The sequence below is a fragment of the Neoarius graeffei genome, chromosome 1, assembly GCF_027579695.1.
Source record: "Neoarius graeffei isolate fNeoGra1 chromosome 1, fNeoGra1.pri, whole genome shotgun sequence".
Classification (NCBI taxonomy): domain Eukaryota; kingdom Metazoa; phylum Chordata; class Actinopteri; order Siluriformes; family Ariidae; genus Neoarius; species Neoarius graeffei.
In genome coordinates this window covers 24,243,777-24,258,646 of record NC_083569.1, presented here as the reverse complement: position 1 = coordinate 24,258,646, position 14,870 = coordinate 24,243,777, and the positions used below count along the sequence as shown (strand labels likewise).

Sequence of the window (14,870 nt, the reverse complement as noted above, 5' to 3'; positions counted from 1 at the left end):
CCTGCCGACTTTGGGCTACAATGGATCAAAATTCTTCTTTTTTAATCGGCTACACTTGAACAGCCTTGAAGGACACACCCCTTAGGAGGCATGCTTTGGTTTTAGTTTTGTTGCAGAATTTAAAAAAAGTTTAAAATGTGCTACACTTTGTAAAGCAGATGAAGCCGGAAATGCCACGAACTTTCAAGCGTTTTGCATATGACGTCACTTCTTTGAATGAACAGTAACTTACCAGGAACGCATTCGTGTAATCGCGGACTCAAAGAGCCAAACTTTACCAACTAAACAGAACATGTTCCCTGTCTTGTATTAAGATACAATTTAGACAGTAAACTATTTAACATGTCTAGTTTTATAAGTTATAATTTCCAGGGGTAATGTAATTTTCGTAAGACAAGCACTTTAATGGAAACAAAGGGTTTGGGACATGACAGCGTGCTTGACCAAAAGGACCCTGTAGTTGAGACAATATGTGTATATTACAAGCTGCACACAAAGGCTCTACAGAGATTTGAACTCAGATCACTGGAGTCAAAGTCCACAGTGCTAACTATTACACCATGGAACAAAGGGCAAGTTGCTTTCACCACCAAATTACTGGCATATACTGACAGCGTCCTGGCAAAAAAAAAAAATCAGCCAGCCTCTTGGTCAAAGGATTAAATGAAAACACATCACAGTCCTCAATGCCGGAACCCGGGATTGAACTAGGGACCTTTAGATCTTCAGTCTAACACTCTCCCTACTGAGCTATTTCAGCAAGGGCACACCACCACCTGAGCAGTCACGTCCCCGATATAAACATTAGTAGTTGTTCAATCCAATCGGTAAGGTCACATGGTGTTCCTTTTTAACCAAAATAAAATGAAATATAAAGTGATTAAAATAATATATAGTATCATCTGTAAGTATTACATATGTATTGCGCTAATTGATTAGTGAAACTCTTTTATGTTGTTGGCAATTTGTTTTATTCCAAGCATGTTTTTACTTAAATGAACAAAAGTTCACATGAAAGAATGAGCAAATAATAAGCTAAATAATGAGGTAAATGTGTTCTCTGTGCTCGCTCATTTCACTGTTACCCCCCAATCATGCAGTCCTGATTATTTCAACTGTTATCCACAGTGTCAAATGGGTAATGATCTCCCTTAGAAGTGGACACACACACACACACACACAGAGAGAGGTTTTGATAGCTGGATCCACTCTGTGGGTCATAGAAGTGTTCCTGTAATATTAAAAACAATAAATTGTAGCGTAAGTTCAGAACATATTACTACTACAAAAATTGACATACAAGCTTTTCATTTACAAACTTACATATCCATTGTCTGAGTATGGCTCTCTGAGGCTGGGAAATAGAGAGATGATGCCCAAAGCATATTTACTTCACACAGAGACAGGTGGGCTCCTCCTGAAAGATAAACATGACATTACTACTACATTTCCTTCAGTTTAAAAGATACAAATTTTTACTATTGTTAGCTTCAGTGGGTTTTAGTCTCTCTCAAATTGTTAGTTTTTGTATAATGTTTTAGCCATTTAATATCTATTTCTATCATCGGAAAAAATGAAGTAATAAATTGCTTTACTAATATGCAATGTCATAAAATGAGTGTGCTCTTTTTAAAATAATTTCTATATTAAGTAAAGTATAAATATGGACATTTAAGTTTTACGCATGAATTTCAACCATGTCGGCCACAAGAAGGTTTCCCAACTGTCTCCTTGTGCTATCTGTCAATGTTTTCATTTTATCATCTTCATCCAAAATAATCTGTCCACCCAGTTTAGCCTGGAGAGCATCTCTCACCATCTGAAAGATAAAGAGTCAGAAAGTTAGCAATTATCCATCATCATCATTACGTCCAACAACAAAACCACAGTTTAACTGCACAATATCTTTGTGTCTGATATTTGATAACTAATATCATTTGTTACAAAAGCTGCGTACCTCTTTTGCCGATTCTTGTTCAGCATGGGTTCTCTTCCCTCCGTTTGTCTGAACAATCACTGTTGCATCTGATGAATCAGAGGATACTGGCAAGGAGTCTCCTGACACTGACACAGATGAGTTGTCTGACATGGTTGATTCCAACGAAGTATACGATAGATCATGTTGAAGCACAACCGTAAACGGTTAAAAAAATGTATACACAAAATGAAAAAATAAGTAGTTCTCCACAATATTCATTATTGATGATCCACTCCCTCCCTAACAAGGCTGAGTCTCACCTGTTGACTTTTCAGTTGTCACCCTAACAGTAAGGTTCCCTGCTTGCAAAAGCTCCTCAAACACATCTGCATCAACTTCTGTCCCTGATTCATCTGTCAAGTGCAGCTCAGTCTCAAGTGGAAGATCTAGCTTTTGAATGACTGATAAAAATATTAGATTTAGAGCAATGAAAAATTACAATAAGAGCATTACCAGAAATTTGCTAAGCTTGTTTTTCAACATTTTAGGTCAACTTCTAAAAGTACTTTTTGATTTCTTCACAGGGCATTACCATTAGCTATCATAAACACAACTCCACAATATAAGGCATGTAAATATCACATACATTCAACAGGTATTATAGCAAGTAATCAATTAACACAAACATTCTGGGCTGCATGAAAAATGATGCCAACCTTTCTGAAGAAATGTGTTGAAGTCATCATAGCCATCTTCAGTCTCAGCCACTTTGACATACTTCTGCGTTTCTCCAAATCTCACCTTCACCAACATGATTAACTATGAAGAAAAAAAGAAGAGAATACATCCACACTGTGCCATAATTTACAGTATGTTCACCATGGATGTGTAGAGACAGGAGGATTTTTGCCTGGCTTTAATCGCCTGAGTTCGACCGTCGGAGTATTTGTTTTGATTTTTAGCATTACGAGTAAAGGCATAAACATGATAGCGACGTTATTGTTTATATGCATAGATAGCTACACACTGTGTAACTTGTTAAGTTAAATAAGCTCATTTCGCATTTCAGACGTTTATTATTATGGCAGCAGCTGAGGGTGTGTGTGACTCCGGTGTTAGCTCCAGCTAAGGTTAGATTGAGAAGGACTTGGTGTGGCTGGTGTGGTGGCCTAGTGTGTGTGTGTATTCCTCCAGCAGCAACATGCCACCCGGCTCTCAGAGCTTGCCAGGCTTTCAGTAGCTGCCCCTCGGCAAGCAGGAGCTCAACCCCCCGGTCCAGCCCCGGCTCTCTACTCCATAGCTTGACACTCAGCTGCCATGACATTTTGCCATGTAAAGCCAACAACGTCATTCATCAAGACTAGACCATAGCTATTTTTTTTTCCCAAATGATTTTTCCGACAGAGAATGTTCGCCAACGCGATGCCTGGTGCGTGTGCTACATCACTTTAGCTAGCTTAAACCCCTCACAAAAAATGTGCAGTTGTACATATATACCGCGTTATCCAAATGTGTATACTTACGTCAAGCAAACTACGTATATTCATCGACACTCTTGTGCAAAAGGAACATTAATGTACCCATCAAAAAATAAAATATAACAATCATGCTAACCTTAACATGGGACTTACCTAGTCACAATGTTAGCTGCAGCCGGGACTCCCTGCTACTTATTTTCAGCACATATAAAATGCTACTGCATAGAAAGTATTATTAAATAGACATAATACCTTTGATTTACTTACACAAAGACACTCGGTACAGTCGAAGGAAGTGAAGAGAAAGCTGTCGTCCGCTGTCCCCGCTTGGAGTCGTCCCGCTCTTTAGGCAAACATGTCACAGATATGTTGGAATGCTGGCAGCAACTCTGTTAAGTGTTGATTTTAAAATCAACACTTAACAGAGTTGCTTAGATTTAACTCCCCGGATTAACACCAACTCTTTTGAGCAACTAACTCTCACGTAGTTGAATTAGACTAAACAAGTGTGTTAGGACTGGGACTGTTTTGGCCTCTAGAGGCCGCTGTTATTTCCTTTTCATGTCATGTTTGTTTTGGCCTCTAGAGGCCGCCACTGTTCCTGTGTTTTGTGTTTGTGTTGATTGCCTGTTTGTCTTCATTAGTGTCACCTGGGCCCTGTACTACGAACGGAGGTCAACCTACCCAGAAGTAACCCAGGGTTCCCCCGCTAAACCGGGGTTGACAAAACCTGGTTATCTTGTTTGGGGTTAAACGGTACTACGACGCCAGTTATGAAGTTGATTTGTTGAACCTGTGTTAACCTAATCAGGGTTAATGCGCATTCACGTTAAAGGGGAGGTTATCAGCGCAAATCACCACTGTTCACAATGGCACGGTCGCCGTACTTCACGGAGGAAGAATGCGCTGTCATAATGCAAAGCTATGAGGAGTTCAAAACAACATTAAGAGCAAAATCTACACAGCAGCTGCCAATAAGGAGCGGCAAGCATGTTGGCAACGAATTGCCGATCGGGTAAATGCACAAGTACATTCTCCCTTCTACATGTTCCAGAACAGAAGTATAGGATGAGAGAAAGCTTCATGATCAATCACAAGTCACAGAAAATGGTCCTTCAACGTTGCCCCAGTCATATATAGCTTGTTTAATGTCCGAAAAATCCTGAATAAAATTTGGTATGGTAAATTCATGGAGTAGCCTACTTAAGCTGATATGTGCACAGAGTCACATGAATTAGGATGACTGACTGTTCAGTCCCTTTGACTAAGTTGGTGTATGTCCTGTGATCATTTCAGAGGCAACAGCAGTGCCAAACGCACCTGGCAACAGGTGAAAATGAAATATAAAAACATCATTCATAATGGTGTGTGTGTGTGCGCGTGCAAGCAAGTGTTCATTTGCCTTTTATTTATTCCAGTTTTATCTGTTTGCCTAATAGTTCAAATTGTTTTGTATATAGTTTATAATGTTGTTGTGTGATATTAATGATAATATTGTGGGAAAACTACTTTGCACGGACGTTCATTTAATTTATTCTATCGTCATTTTGTTTGTTCTATTTTTGTGTATTTTATTTATTTATCTGTTTGTCTAGTTGTATCTATTTTTCTAATAATAATAATATATTTTTTGCATTAATAGTTTTTTTCCTATTAAAATAATCTTGTGTTCTTGTTATAACTTTACCTATTTATCTGACTGTTTAGTTGTATCTATTTTTGTTACAATTTCAATATTTTTAATATAGAAAGTTTGTTTTTTTCTATTAAAATGTTCTTGTGTGATAACTACTTCTTGTGTTATATTTATTGTAGTTGTATCTATTTTGTATCTCAGACTTAAATATTTTTGTAAAACAAGTGTTTTTCTATAAAATATTCTTGCGTTCTTGATAACTATGTTCTTGAGTGGGTTCTTTTTTTTTTTACAGAAAAGCCGTTCTGCATGGACATTCATTGAAGCCCTCATTGTTTTTTAATGGTTATTTATGAGCATTTAGGGGTTACAATAATGTAAGTCTAGGTTGCTTTATATAAAAGGTATGTCCAGAAATATTGATGTCACTGTCTAAGCAGAGGGATCTGGCTTCTTTAGACGCTGTCTTCTTAAAACTGAATAAATATTTAAAAAGAGCCAAATGAGCCAGTCTTTTGAACGGCTCTTTTCAAAGAATGGATCACAAAGATGCGGATCCCATCAAAGAGCCATAAATCCCATCTCTAATCTGCGCTCCGATATCGCACGGGTCATCCAGGTACGCTGGCATTGTCTCTAGAGGAAATGTCGGTGGAGAGGTGGTGTTTAAAAAGGGTGTGGTTAATCGGAAACCTCGGGTTAACCAAGAACATAACCTGAGACGAGCAGGTTTGAGATGCAGCGTAAATTGCCATGGCAGCATACCTTGGTTTGAACATAGCCAACTTTTGTAGTATGGGTAAATCGGGAAGTTACGCTGCACGTGATCAAGTTACTCTCGAAGTTACCCTGGTAAGCCAGAAAACCCGCTTTGTAGTACAGGGCCCAGTTTCACATTTATTTTGTGTATATATACTCCCTCAGTTCAGTCCCTAGTCATGGAGTCTTAATGCTATGCTGTTAGCGCTAGTTCCCTCTGGCCCATGTATCTTGCCTGTGTCTTAGTATTTTTGTTTTTTGTTACTTTCTTTTGGACTTTGTGGATTTTTGTTTTGACCTTTGGATCTTCTGAGCGTTTGAGTTTTTGCCTCTTCTTTTCTGATTTGGATTTTGGACATTGAACCTTTGGATATTTTTGTTTTTGTATATCATCTGAGCTTTTGGATTATCCTTTTGTTTTTTCTTTGGATTGTATAAATTGTAAATAAACTGTTTTTGATACTCTACTTTCGCCTCACGCCTCTGCACTTCAGTTATCCCCCTGGTGGCCTGGTGGGGTTTGCTGGATTAGCACACTAGCGACCTGGGTTTGAATCCCAGAAAGACTCCGTCATGAATGACTCAGCAGAGGCTGCTTCAACTGTCCCTGCCAACCTTCAGGGAATTATGGCAGCTTTGACATGCTTCGGAGTGACCATGGACAGTTTGTTGTGAATATCTGCCACATATTACAATATCAGTAGGTATTTTATGTTTTTAGATGCAAAAATATAAAGTTTTAGTTCGTGGAATGACATGTGACGTTTGACTTGGATTATCATGTGGTTACAATGTCAATTGCCTGTTGACATTGATTGATAAATTACAAAACTAGAAATTAATACAAACAACAATGAATGATTAACCATGTAGCCAGCAGTCAAGGTTGCAAGAATTTTTTTTCCACCAGGTTGATGATTTCAGGTAAAACCTTCAATCATGTGTTCATGTGCTGCTGGAATTTCATTATATCATTCAAAGTTTTGACAGTGAAAACAACTTGTTGGTTATGTCTTGGTTCCATGGTGTAATGGTTAGCACCCTGGACTTTGACTCCAGTGATCTGAGTTCAAATGTCAGTGGAACCTCTGAAGCCTTTGTTTGTGGCTTCTGAAATCACGTGCACAGACTGTCTCAACTATATGCTCCTTTTGGTCAAGCAAGCTGTCACGTCCCAAACCCTTTGTTTCCGTTAAAGTGCCAGTCTTCTGAAAATTACATTACCCCTGGGAATTATACCTGATAAAACTAGATATGTTTAATAGTTTACTGTCTAAATTGTATTTTAATACGAGACCAGGAACATGTTCTGTTTATTTGGTAAAGTTTGGCTCTTTGAGTCCACCATTACACGAACGCGTTCCTGGTAAGTTACTGTTTGTTCAAAGAAGTGACATCATATGCGAAATGCTTAAAAGTTCGTTGGCATTTCTGGCTTCGTCTGTTTTGAAAATTGGAGCACTTTTTTAACGATTTTTTTATTTATTCTGCAACAAAACTAAAACCAAAGCATGCCTCCTAAGGGGTGTGTCCTTCAAGGCTGTTCAAGTGACATTTAGTGTCAATGCCAATTTGCAGCGTTCTGATGCCGTGTGCAGCCCTGTTGACCTGACCTCACTCCGTAAACGAGCAACCAAGTGGTATTTGAGAACACCACCTCCCCATGACGAATTGCAATGCCCATGCTTCCACAGTCAACAGACATGTAGATAATGCCCGATTTTGTTTTTAAAGCAGCCGTCATGGACCTTGACGGAAAACCAGAGAGGCAGGGAAACCGTTCAAACGAGATTTTGTCCCGATGGTCGTCTGCACGTAGCCGATAACTGGACGTCAACGAAAGCAGAGCTCAAAAGGCAAAGCATGGCTCTGCCAGGTTTCTCAGGAGTGTCTATTCGCTTGTTAGGTGCAAGGGGAAACCACTGCACAGCAGAAAACACGCGAAGCTTTTTCAGCATCTCGGTTTGGGATTGTTCCAAAAGGCACGGACGGAGCAGAGATGGCAGCTCGACATTTGTTCGCTGCCAAGTTCAAGAAAACCAGCACCGTTTCTGCCCGGTTTCGAATCATGGACCGCTCTCGTGTTAAGCGAACGTGGTAACCAATACAATACGGACACCACGCGTGTGTTAGCTCTTGCCTGGGCCTCAAGAAGAACGCGGGTCACACTTAAACAATTGTCACGAGAATAGGGGCACGGCCTTGGCATCGTAGAGATGAGCTGGTGGTCGAGTGTGACAAGGTTCAACATCGAAAAGTGCTGCAACAACATCACGGGAAGAAATCAAATGCCTTGTTTGGATGGGCCAAGGAGGGGACTGAGGACTGGTCTTTCCACTAGCAACATAAGTACAACCCCGATTCCAAAAAAGTTGGGACAAAGTACAAATTGTAAATAAAAACAGAATTCAATAATTTACAAATCTCAAAAACTGATATTGTATTCACAATAGAACATAGACAACATATCAAATGTCAAAAGTGAGACATTTTGAAATTTCATGCCAAATATTGGCTCATTTGAAATTTCATGACAGCAACACATCTCAAAAAAGTTGGGACAGGGGCAATAAGAGGCTGGAAAAGTTAAAGGTACAAAAAAGGAACAGCTGGAGGACCAAATTGCAACTCATTAGGTCAATTGGCAATAGGTCATTAACATGACTGGGTATAAAAAGAGCATCTTGGAGTGGCAGCGGCTCTCAGAAGTAAAGATGGGAAGAGGATCACCAATCCCCCTAATTCTGTGCCAACAAAAAGTGGAGCAATATCAGAAAGGAGTTCGACAGTGTAAAATTGCAAAGAGTTTGAACATATCATCATCTACAGTTCATAATATCATCAAAAGATTCAGAGAATCTGGAAGAATCTCTGTGCGTAAGGGTCAAGGCCAGAAAACCATACTGGGTGCCCGTGATCTTCGGGCCCTTAGACGGCACTGCATCACATACAGGCATGCTTCTGTATTGGAAATCACAAAATGGGCTCAGGAATATTTCCAGAGAACATTATCTGTGAACACAATTCACTGTGCCATCCGCCGTTGCCAGCTAAAACTCTATAGTTCAAAGAAGAAGCCGTATCTAAACATGATCCAGAAGCGCAGATGTCTTCTCTGGGCCAAGGCTCATTTAAAATGGACTGTGGCAAAGTGGAAAACTGTTCTGTGGTCAGATGAATCAAAATTTGAAGTTCTTTATGGAAATCAGGGACACCGTGTCATTCAGACTAAAGAGGAGAAGGACGACCCAAGTTATCATCAGCGCTCAGTTCAGAAGCCTGCATCTCTGATGGTATGGGGTTGCATTAGTGTGTGTGGCATGGGCAGCTTACACATCTGGAAAGACACCATCAATGCTGAAAGGTATATCCAGGTTCTAGAGCAACATACTGTATGCTCCCATCCAGCCGAAGTCGCTTTCACGGAAGACCTTGCATTTTCCAACATGACAATGCCAAACCACATACTGCATCAATTACAGCATCATGGCTGCGTAGAAGAAGGGTCCGGGTACTGAACTGGACAGCCTGCAGTCCAGATCTTTCACCCATAGAAAACATTTGGCGCATCATAAAACGGAAGATACGACAAAAAAAGACTTAAGACAGTTGAGCAACTAGAATCCTACATTAGACAAGAATGGGTTAACATTCCTATCCCTAAACTTGAGCAACTTGTCTCCTCAGTCCCCAGACGTTTACAGACTGTTGTAAAGAGAAAAGGGGATGTCTCACAGTGGTAAACATGGCCTTGTCCCAACTTTTTTGAGATGTGTTGTTGTCATGAAATTTAAAATCACCTAATTTTTTCTCTTTAAATGATACATTTTCTCAGTTTAAACATTTGATATGTCATCTATGTTCTATTCTGAATAAAATATGGAATTTTGAAACTTCCACATCATTGCATTCCATTTTTATTTACAATTTGTACTTTGTCCCAACTTTTTTGGAATCGGGGTTGTAGTTGTTTGCAGGTTTGAATGACATCAGTTTGCCCCGTGTACATTCGACCCATGAAGCGGTGAAGAACACGGGCTCCTGCATGTTTTCCTTTCATTGGCTACAAGCGACAGGTGTATATTTGTCCACAAACAGAGAACTGGAGAGTCACTGTTTAAGATTTGTTCGACATTGGCTGGTCGAAAGCAAATACTTGCTTCCGTAGTTGGCACGGACAGAGAAGAGATCACAGCTCAGCAGTCACTCACTGCCAAGTTCAAAAAAATAAATGAATTAACCAACCAGCCACTGTTTCGGCCCGGGGACTTTTCGCATGTAAGACGAACATGATAACCACTACACTACAGAAACCACAAAGCTCTTACCGATCAGCTGTTGCCTGGGCCTCAAATACAGAAGCAATGGCACTGAGGCATTTGTCCCCAGCCTGTAGCGTTGGTGGTATAGTGGCTAGCATAGCTGCCTTCGAAGCAGTTGGCTTGGGTTTGATTCCTGGCCAACGCACACTCTTTAACGCTTCGTTGCTCTGATGAAAGGCAGAGAGCATGGCGAGGCACTTGGGAGGAAACAGCAGGAACGGATCGGTTGCTCGTCACTGCCTTGCCAAGGAGGTGACGGAGGGCTGCTCCTTCTGCTTTTCGCTCGCATTGCATGTAGTCGAATAGCATCAGTTTGCGCAAACCTGGGCGTGTGTGAAGGACACAGGCACCCGCGCGTTTGTCTTTCGTGTCTTTTTCAAAAGACTCGGTATCAAGAACGCACGCCACTGCAGAGAATAGGATACAATCCGTGTGGAAACAAAAGAACGGACTGGCACAAACGATGTCACGTGTGCAGTGCCGCCAACCTGTAAATCGCTGCGAACTAATAATGGCGGCCGAGCTTTTAGTGATTTTTGGAACAGAACTCAGATGCAAAAAAGCAGTTTTCAAAATCATTTTTTTATTTATCCGGCAACTTTACAGTGTATTTGAGCACATCACACCTTCTGATGGAACTTTCATGAGATGAGCACTTGAAGAACAATTCAACCAAGTGAAATCCCTGATACCCCGGTCCAGATCGACCATTTAAGGATTTAAGGTAAAACTTGGGCTTGGCCAGGAGTTGAACCCAGGACCTCTCACAACCAAAGCAAGACTCATACCCCTAGACCAACAAGACAACCTACAGGTCTGCCACACACACAAAAAAAAAAAAAAAAAAAACATCCGCTTCCTTCCCAATGTGAGTTTCGAATGAAAGTCTGGGGTGAATAATCACTCCGAGGTCTTTTACTGCTACACGTGAAGAAACAGAAAGACCATCCAGAGTTACTGTGGAATCAGAAAACTTACTTCGAGCTGCATGTGGTCCCAGGACAAGTACTTCAGTTTTGTCAGAGTTAAGCAGAAGCAAATTAATAAGCATCCAGTGTCTAATGTCCTTTACACATTCCTCAATTCAGGTGCAGAAAAAGAAATCCAAACCAATTTTTCATTTATTTGCCAACTTGACAGTGTATTCGAGCACATCACACACAGCAAGGCAGGGATTTTCTGATGTCACTTTCATTAGACTCGCACTTTAAGAAAGACGCACTCCAGCGACATCCCTGATACCCCAGTCCAGATCGACCATTTAAGGTAAAGCCTGGGCTCGTCCGGGAGTTGGACCTGGGACCTCTCGCACCCTAAGCGAGAATCATACCCCTAGACCAACCAGCCAATCTATCTAAAGCAAAGGATAAATTAGGAAAAAAAAATCCGTCCGCTTCTTTCTCCGTGGCAAAAGGTTCGATGTCATCCTAATCCAAAGAGCCAACGATTGAGGACGAATCTGAAGAGCTTTCGTGTCTTTTTCAAAAGACTCGGTATCAAGAACGCACGCCACTGCAGAGAATAGGATACAGTCCGTGTGGAAACAAAAGAACAGACTGGCACAAAAACCCTGTCAAGCTGATTTATTTTCAAATAAGGAATAAATTTACTATAAATGCCCAATGTGACATTTATGCAACTCTCCAGATCTTTGCCAGTAGGGGTCAGAATTAAAAAAAAAAAAAAAAAAATTAGAAATGTGTGGTCCATTTGGTCTGTTTTACGGTATATTCCCTATAATTTTCCTTGAAGGGGAAATGGATCCGGGTTCTTATGAGTTAATACCTACCTATAATTTGTTTTTTTTTTAGGAACAAACTAAGCAATTCAGAGAAAAAATAGCTTGAGCATATAATAGCTAATAATTGTAGTTCTGTGTGGTTTATAATATGCTTGTATGTCCAGAGCAACTTAGAGAGAACCAGCAATGTCCAAAAGCATCCAACTGAATATTTATTTTGAGAGTATATCATTTATATTACCATTTATATTTATAGAGCATATCATTTATATTGCTAAAATACACTATAATTTTTCTAAACTTGCAAAACAAATCATGGTGGGCAGAAATATATTTAATAAATTAGTTCACAAATTATTGTCTGCACATCATTTTACGAGTAGCGCAGGCATCAGGATGAGAGACGGAGGGACTCGGGTTTGTAAAGGAAAGGATTAACTGACTCAGGGAAGGTGGAAGTGTGTAAAGCACACACACAACTGCAATTACAACTTATATACAATTCACAGACAGACTGAAAACACACACACAAAATGTATGATATGAACAAATCTACAGTAGGTGTGATAATTATATAGTGGGGAAAGTCAAGAACAAGAGTTGGCTTAGAGATTTCTTTTTCAGGTTCCTTTCTATCTGAATGATTGTATGTATGCACTGCTGCCATTTTATTATTCATCCATTTCATCTTTGTAAAAGGCCACTGCCTGAGCTCCCATCCAGCAAAATAACATGCATTTTTATGTACATGCATAATTAATTAATTAATTAATTAATTAAAAATAATTAAAATTGAGCACTATGTATAATGGGGAAAACTGGCCAGAAAAGGTCAGGACCTTTAATTCAGAGTAGTTCACACCAACAACACCTGACACAACGGCTCTGGTAATGTCAGTAAAACATTTTTGAAAAATGTCGATTTGTGAATTTACTGTGATAAATGTGTCCTTGTTTAAAGTTGCACCACATTTAAACCCTCTTTATTTTAATTTGCTTTTACTTTTAGCTGCAGATGTTACCACAACCTTTGTTTGTGTGTGTGGTTAACTGATAATAATTTGGGAAAGGGAGTATCTTTGATGAGGTTTTAGAAACTTCCTGAATAGCATTTGTATGTTTTTGTAAAGCCTTTCATTGACTCTGTATTACTGTGCTACATCTCTAAGAGCACAGTGATAGAGCGCAGAATCTGAGAGCTTTAGACCTCTGATAGTAAGTTCAGTGGAGTCTCTGGTTGTTTCTGACTCTAATCGACGATCAGTAGGAGTGCTATCATAACCTGATCTTGACCTTGCGCCTTTATACAGTAAAAACTGTGGTGCGCTGTTTGGATATTGCTTATACCAGTAAAGATCAATGTAGTCGCTGCTTGACTCAAATGAACATTTCAGAGTAACAGTGTCTGTTTCTTTCCTGACAATGGCATCTTCATCTGTCGGCCAAATTTTATCAGCAAAACTGCCTGTTGTAAAGAGGGACATAAAGAAATAAATCTGTGAAGTATTTTTGTAAACAAACACAAAACACTCATTTCAAGAATTTGTATTTAAAACATGGGTATTAAGTAATACAGTTAATGATCTGATGAAAGTTAATTACCTGTAGTGACAGTGAGAATCAGTGGGATGTATCTCACTATGTACAGGAAGTTGTATAGTTGAGCCATTTCTGAACACAGCTCTGTGAGGATCCTGTATAATAGCGCTTGCTGTATGTGCTGAACTTTACACATGAGGGAACACATTTCTAGAAGGCCACACCCAGGAAGTTCTGCTGTTGGAGCATAACTTTGTACAGATCATCACTTCACAGTATCAGTCACAGTGAACTAAATCACCAGTACAACACAGAACAATCCCACTGTTGCTGATCAACTCACTGCATCCAACTTCACCTCTTAAATAGATCTTTTGGAGTTAGAGGCCTGGGCTGTGTCTCAAGATTTAACATTTATACAAAAATATAACCCTCTTTCCAGTTTTGTTTTACTTTATTGGTCCATGAACAAAAAATTATAATTATTGTCCTGTTTAAGTGGCCATTGTAGTATTTTTTTTAACTCCTGAAAATAGTTCTTAACATCGTAAATAGTGTTAACACAACTACTGTGACAAATAGGTTCAGTGACGACTCCAGCTGAGGTTTTTGTATGAAAGATGAATCTCCAACTGCCATTATGGTCATTCACTAACAGCTGAACCATATCTGAAAAAAGTTACTGTGTCATCGAGGCATCATCTTGAAGGCAGCATATGTTACTCCAAAAATCTCAGTGTACTTTTCTGAATTAATTCTGCCATCACAGAAGTGTGTTACCAAGGGCGCTGACACAACCCCATACCATGGCAAACCCTGGCTTTCAGATTTGTTGTTGGTAACTGTCTGGATGGTCCTTTTCACTTTTGGTCCTTTTCACTTTTGGTCCAAAGTACACAGTGTCCATTCTTACAAAAAAAAGACCTGGAACACTGATTTGCCTGACCACAAGACACATTTCCAATGTGAGATGGTCCATCCAACAGCACATCTGGACATAGTCAACATCAGGTTTCTTTTTTGCACATTGAAAATTTAACTGGTATTTGTGGATGTAACTCTGTATTGTAGAGCTTGACAAAGAATTGCCAAAGTAATCCCGAGCCCATGTGGTTATATCAGCTATAGATGAATGATGGTTTTTGATGCAGTGCCATCTGAGAGATCAGAGATCACAGGTGTTCAGCTGAGGCTTGTGCACTGAAACTCCTCCATATTCCTTGAATCATTTGATGATATTATGCAATGTAGAGGGCAAAATATTCAAATCCCTTCCTTTCTTTCCTTGAGGAACATTTGTTTCTCAACATTTCAATAATTTTCTCATGCATTTGTTGACAAACTGGAAATCCTCAGCCCATCTTTGCTCCTCAAAGACTAGGCCTTTCCTGGATATCGATTTTGTACCAAATCATGATTACAATCACCTGTTGGCATCATCTGTTTCAAATTACATCCATGTTTAATTGTTTTTCCT

General features: G+C 39.7%; 2 non-coding genes and 1 gene segment (V, D, J or C); 1 reads left to right on the top strand and 2 right to left on the bottom strand.

The window, feature by feature from the left end:
* Positions 1 to 687: 687 nt before the first annotated feature.
* On the bottom strand, positions 688 to 760 carry trnaf-gaa (transfer RNA phenylalanine (anticodon GAA)). Its single transcript has one exon. It is a non-coding gene; the product is annotated as a tRNA-Phe (tRNA).
* A 6,047-nt stretch (positions 761 to 6,807) lies between these two features.
* On the top strand, positions 6,808 to 6,879 carry trnaq-uug (transfer RNA glutamine (anticodon UUG)). Its single transcript has one exon. It is a non-coding gene; the product is annotated as a tRNA-Gln (tRNA).
* A 6,123-nt stretch (positions 6,880 to 13,002) lies between these two features.
* On the bottom strand, positions 13,003 to 13,523 carry LOC132884264 (T cell receptor alpha variable 14/delta variable 4-like). The segment is given in 2 exon segments: positions 13,003 to 13,319; positions 13,457 to 13,523. Coding segments are annotated over 2 exon segments (384 nt in total).
* Positions 13,524 to 14,870: the final 1,347 nt, after the last annotated feature.